We start from the raw sequence: 6,362 nt of genomic DNA on the forward strand, positions 1-6,362 counted from the left end.
GCTAAATAAATTATGGTAGCTGGAATGCATTTCAGAATCCAAAACGTTTGATCTAAAGAGCTCTCATAAGAAAAGAAAATCCTAAATAGTACAATGTTCAAACTTCTTTGAGAAATGAGACGATTTGTGTGATGCTTCTACTTGTGCATATGTGGGGCGGGGGCGGGGGGGGGGGGGGGGGGGTGAGGAGTGGGGGAATTCGTGAGGTGTTGCTCATGTAGCTAGTTACTCCGTGCGGGTTTATTAGGGCCCCTCTTATTTTGGTCTAAAGCTTGACCATGAATTTAACTTATAAAATCTAAAATATATGCTACAAAAATTATAACACTACCTCTTTCAGACACAAATCCAACAATATATTTTCTGTATCATATACTTTATTTTAGTTAAATAGATCATCTAATTTTGACCCAAAATACGAGGGGACCCAATAAACTCGGGCGAAGAGAGTACCTAAATAGAAGGGTCTGAATCGGATATACATTTCTGAGCCCAGGCGCATCTTCACCCGGTTAAGAGAAAATTTAAAAAAATACTTAACAATTTTATTTTGCATGGAGGATGATTTGGTGCGTGAGCTCCGCTCCAAAATTCAGATCATTTGGACAAATGAATAGCTCTCATCAAAAAGGATAAACTGGGTCAGAGCAGTAGATGAACAGTTAACTTTTCACATATCATAAATTTGTCTTTTTTGCCGAAAACTACTCAGATATCCTAATGAGCTCAAGTTTGAAGTGGACCTCGCGCACCTACGCATCTTTCATGCAAATCATTTTGTTTTTTTTTGCATTTTTCTATTATTTTTTAAATTTACTGTTCACCACAGGAGCAGATGAACTTGGGAGCCAAATAGCCGCACTCGGTCTAAATCAACTATAAAAAATAATCAAAGTTATAAAACACTCTAAATATAATAAAAATCACATCGAGGTCCTTTCCTTCAACAACTTAGAAGCCCATATCTCTATAACTCAATCTTAATTTTATGGTTTATAGAAAATGCAACATTCCAGATTTTACTCGTATTATTACTGGAATCCGCAGTTGGCAGGTGGGCGTGTCACGTAGCAAAGAGTTTCGTTTTTATTACAAAGTCCAAAGAGAGTACGTGTACACGTCGGACAAAACGCAGGGGAGAGGAAGGCCACACGGCCCATGTCGGCCGAGCGAGCGGGCCCAGCCTCAGCGCCAGGTGGGTCGCCGCGCGGTAAGCGCACCGGGCATGTGGGCTGCCACTGCCACTGACACTGCCAATAAAAAGGCCGAGGCGGGCGCATCCGGAGGCCCCCGAAACACCCGCTCCCTCTCGCGGCACGGCCACCACCCCACACTCACGCCGAGCGGCCGAGCCGTGCCCACCTCGCCCCCGTTTGACTCCGACGCGCACGCGCACGCATGGATGTGCGGCAGAGGCAGAGGAGGGTGGCGCCGCCGGCAGTGGGCCATGCGGGGGCGCCCCGGGTGCTGCAGGCGGGGGACGCGCTGCCGCTCCCGATCCGGCACACGAACCTCATCTTCTCGGCGCTCTTCGCGGCCTCGCTCGCCTACCTGATGCGGCGGTGGCGCGAGAAGATCCGCTCCTCCACGCCGCTCCACGTCGTCGACCTCACCGAGATTCTCTCCATCTTCGGCCTCGTCGCCTCGCTCATCTACCTGCTCAGCTTCTTCGGCATCGCCTTCGTCCAGTCCATCGTCTCGTCCAGCGACGAGGACGAGGATTTCCTGGTCGGCCCTCCCGCCGCGCCGGCGCCGTCGCAGTGCGGGCTTCTCGGGGGTGCCGACGCGGTGGTGCCCGAGAAAATGCCCGAGGAGGACGAGGAGATTGTGGCCTCCGTCGTCGCCGGGAAGGTGCCCTCCTACGTGCTCGAGACCAGGCTCGGCGACTGCCGGCGGGCCGCGGGGCTCCGGCGCGAGGCCGTGCGGCGGATCACGGGGAGGCAGTTCGAGGGTCTCCCGCTCGACGGCTTCGACTACGCGTCCATCCTCGGGCAGTGCTGCGAGCTGCCGGTGGGGTACGTCCAGCTCCCCGTGGGCATCGCCGGGCCGCTCCTGCTCGACGGCCAGCGGTTCTACGTGCCCATGGCGACCACCGAGGGCTGCCTCGTCGCCAGCACCAACCGCGGCTGCAAGGCCATAGCCGAGTCAGGTGGCGCCACCAGCGTTGTGCTCCGGGACGCGATGACGCGCGCCCCCGTCGCCCGCTTCCCCACCGCGCGCCGCGCCGCCGAGCTCAAGGCCTTCTTGGAGGACCCCGCCAACTTCGATACGCTGTCCGTTGTCTTCAACAGGTACACCAACACTCATCAGTCATCACCAAGTACTATACGACGACGAACTTATGATGCAACAGATGGCGGGTATTAACGCCCAGCTTGTGTTCGACGATACGTCTCTGAGGTTCAAGTCACGTGCCTAAATCAATATTAATTACTCTATAGTACAGTACCATTTAAGATTTGAATTTCTGGAATTCTGGTGCAGGGTGATGGTACGAGTATTACTTGTCAAATATTTCTCCTTTGTACGGTAGAACACAACGCGGTAACTAACTGTCTGGAAAATATGATGTCTGAGCAGGTCGAGCAGATTTGGGAGGCTGCAGGGAGTGCAGTGCGCGATGGCCGGGAGGAACCTGTACATGAGATTCAGCTGCAGCACAGGGGATGCCATGGGGATGAACATGATCTCCAAGGGCGTGCAGAACGTGCTGGATTACCTCCAGGATGACTTCCCTGACATGGATGTCATTAGCATATCAGGTTCGCTTTGCTTTTGCCACCACCTGCAGAAGCTGAACTACTTCACTTGAGTCACCTAATCTTCTCGTCAGAATGAAATTCCTAGTGACACCCTTTACTTTTTGCAAGACAGACTATATTTTTCTTATTATGGCTTACTGAAAGAAAAAAAAAACTTCATATAATAAGCAGAGTTTCCATTTGAAGGTACACATAGTTAGGCCCCGTTTTCAGCATGGATTAACAAGGATAAGTTGGCGCACTACTGAATTATCGGGTTGAGCTTATCGACAACATATGGTGAACATTGGCATGTTCAATCAAAATATACCTTTTATAAAATCAAATAACCATTCAGGTCAAAAAAAAAAAATCAGATTACCACTGATCCAACTTGGCATACCATAAGATGTTCAATTACATACGATACTTGCCATGATGCATTAGGAAGGTTTAGAAAGGGCTTTGAAAGCAATTTTTCTGGTAAGAAGATATATCTTTAATGCAAGATTCCTAATATGAGTCAAAAATGATATTGACTTTAATAAGTACCAAATTTGAGTAGCTGGAACCACCTTTATTCTTTAACATCATGCATGTAGAAGGTTCAGGACAAAGTGCGTAAGCTCCAAGAATAATTATGCAAGAATAAATATTTGAAGCAGGCACATCACTGGGCCCTTTTTGTTTTTTACACAAATTAACAACCGAGCCGTCTGCTGTTCGGTTACCATTTTGATAGTGGAACCCGATCCATGTTGGACTGTATGAGGGGAAAACAGCCTAGGCACCTTGCATATCATATTTGGCAATATATTACTCCCTCCCTTCCAGAATACTTTTCGTGGTTTTAGTTCAAAAGTATTTTGGAATGGAGGGAGTAATATACAGCAATATGATTAGCATAATTATGTGCATTATACTACAAGTAAAACAATAGATCTCTATGTTTTCATTTTTTCCCAATCTAATTATTATCATTCGGTATTGAAACCAGGTAACTTTTGTTCTGACAAGAAGCCAGCCGCTGTAAATTGGATCGAGGGGCGTGGCAAGTCTGTGGTTTGTGAAGCAGTAATCAAGGAGGAAATTGTGAAGAAGGTTCTGAAAACCAATGTGCAGTCTCTAGTAGAACTAAATGTGATCAAGAATCTTGCTGGCTCAGCTGTTGCTGGAGCTCTTGGGGGGTTCAATGCCCACGCAAGCAATATTGTAACAGCTATCTTCATAGCCACCGGCCAGGATCCTGCACAAAATGTGGAAAGTTCTCAGTGCATTACAATGTTGGAAGCTGTAAATGATGGCAAAGATCTTCACATATCTGTCACTATGCCCTCTATTGAGGTATGCAACTGTATTGTTTTTATTTGTTCTGTTATCAGTATATCCAGGCATTGTGCTGATGATGATCATCAAATACAGTTTTTTTTGGTCCCACTATAATTTTGATTTGCGAGAAATACTCTGCACGTAACTTATGGTCCCTAATGGGTTAATTAATACTTAATACATCCACATCCTTATACATATATCGAATAAGTGCCCATCCCCATCGAGCACCTATTTATTGAAGAAAAGGTGGTGTATCAACTCTAACTGTATCTCCTCATATGGCCTAGCACTCTGGCTATATTATAGAACAGTGTTTTGTTATATACTTGAATAGTTCGTAACAGAAATTATATTTTGGTTACATAAGATCCAACTATGCTTCGTCAGCTCAATCAGCCGATTCATATCAGAGGAATCTTTCCAGCTGAAAGGGAATATTTTATGATGCCTTGTTTTCCGATTTAGCTACGTGTTGTCTTGAGCAGGCTAATTTGTCGATTATTCAGTCTTGTGCTTTGTGTTGCTAGGGCGAGAACACATTTTTCCTACATATCCGATGCTTGTTTGTTTTCCAAAACATGCTGAGCTGTGTAGCATGACTTGTTTGATAACATCTGAGAATATGACGAGTGATCGACATGTTGTGATTGTTATTTGCTGAAAATGCAGGTGGGCACAGTTGGTGGTGGGACTCAGTTGGCGTCACAGTCTGCATGCCTGGACCTGCTGGGCGTGAAAGGCGCCAACAGGGAATCGCCAGGATCAAACGCGAGGCTCCTGGCCACCGTGGTGGCAGGCGGGGTTCTCGCCGGGGAGCTGTCCCTCTTGTCCGCCCTCGCCGCCGGCCAGCTCGTCAAGAGCCACATGAAGTACAACAGATCCAGCAGAGACATGTCCAAGGCCGCATCTCTAAGTTCTTGATTGATTGACTCGACGAGCTGCAGCCCAAGAAACCAATGGAGAAATCCAGAGTGTGGCTTGATTCTACACACAGGAAGTGCTCATCAACATCAAGCTGAGAAGAGTTTGACCAGTTTCTTTCTCGATGCTGGCCGGTGTTTCTGTCGTCGTTCTTCGCGTGCTGCCGCTGCTGGCATCGTCGACGGACGGCCCCGGGCGGCACCGGAGAAGCTAACCTTTTTAGCCTGTTTGTGTTCATAAGGCTTTGTGGTTGGTTGGGTTGGTTACCTTGGCGCGCAAAGTGTGGGGATCTTTTTGTAGCATCGAAGTGTAGAGATCTCTCTCCTTGCTTCAGGAAGCCAGCCTTGTAGTGGTATCTGTTTCACCTTTTGTTTGCTTCTTTTTCCTTTATGCTAGTCGAACAATTTCGAAAGTTGGTGACGTGATTGTAGAAAGATGTGGGTCTCGGCGGAGTTCTCCAGAGCATGGTGGCGGCTCCGTCCATCCATTGTCGTGTCAGCGGAGCGTCGTGCCCTTTCTGTAGATCTGCCTAATATCTATCCAGATCAGATGCATGTGTCAGCAGATGTTCAAGTGTCGCCCTCACGTGCCTGTCCCGGGTAGGTTTGTTGCATGAACCGATGGACATCTTAGTAGTAGCAATCTTGATCGTAGCAGTAATCTGGATCTGCGATCTGTATTGGCACCTCTGAGTAGTAATCTGGTGCCTGTGTTTGATGGGCATGTGGATGCACGTTCTGGCGATCGGATCCGGCACGGCACATGGACCTGAGAGCGAGATCGCGCTGTCTTTCATACGAGAGCTCTGTGTGCCCGGCCTAAGTGCATCAACACCCAGGCTCCCCAAACCTTCCGTATACGCTCGGATTGATCTGACGGACGGCTTGATCGCTGACCGGTAAAAAAAACCTGATCCGGACGGGCTCCTCATTATGGCTCTATATGCCGTGACTGACCGGCAGGCTCTATACACCATGACTGACCGGCACCCCTCATATTCAGACTAAATCTGAGACGCGCAAGGGAGCGTCCGTTACGTCGGACTGATCGCAGGCCGGCATGGAAACACTAGGAAAACCATCGGTCCGACGGGTTTCTCCTCCGAAGGTGTGGACGCATACATGCCGCCGCAAGGTGCCGCTCTGGCTCGCTGCACGACGGCGACCCCAGCCCTAGCCGCATCCATTTTTCTCCCTCTCCGCGTCACCAGCCCTAGCCACATCCACTTCCCTCCCTCTCCGCTCGCCCTTGGCCGATAGCCATGGCCCGACAAAGGGTGATGACCTATGCCATAGTCACACCGGAGTGGTGCCTCCAACTACTCGAGGAAATCCGGGCTAGGCGCGAAGCCCGGATCGCAACCGGCCT

General features: G+C 48.9%; 1 protein-coding gene across 1 annotated transcript; it reads left to right on the forward strand.

Annotated features, from left to right (window-relative positions):
• Positions 1-1,277: 1,277 nt before the first annotated feature.
• LOC109746630 (3-hydroxy-3-methylglutaryl-coenzyme A reductase 3) lies at positions 1,278-5,558 on the forward strand. Its single transcript, XM_020305743.3, has 4 exons — positions 1,278-2,291; positions 2,581-2,762; positions 3,739-4,085; positions 4,743-5,558. Exons 1-4 carry the CDS (start codon positions 1,399-1,401, stop codon positions 4,992-4,994), a joined length of 1,674 nt encoding a protein of 557 aa, XP_020161332.1. The 5' UTR covers positions 1,278-1,398; the 3' UTR covers positions 4,995-5,558.
• The last annotated feature ends 804 nt before the right edge of the window (positions 5,559-6,362 follow it).

Source organism: Aegilops tauschii, chromosome 7 (assembly GCF_002575655.3).
Source record: "Aegilops tauschii subsp. strangulata cultivar AL8/78 chromosome 7, Aet v6.0, whole genome shotgun sequence".
Lineage (NCBI taxonomy): Eukaryota > Viridiplantae > Streptophyta > Magnoliopsida > Poales > Poaceae > Aegilops > Aegilops tauschii.

Bases quoted from the DNA above. Each gene is read 5' to 3' on its own strand.
- LOC109746630 (XM_020305743.3), top strand. From the start codon at position 1,399: ATGGATGTGCGGCAGAGGCAGAGGAGGGTGGCGCCGCCGGCAGTGGGC. The intron at 2,292-2,580 runs GTACACCAACAC...ATGTCTGAGCAG, and splicing joins CTGTCCGTTGTCTTCAACAG to GTCGAGCAGATTTGGGAGGC. The intron at 2,763-3,738 runs GTTCGCTTTGCT...TATTGAAACCAG, and splicing joins GGATGTCATTAGCATATCAG to GTAACTTTTGTTCTGACAAG.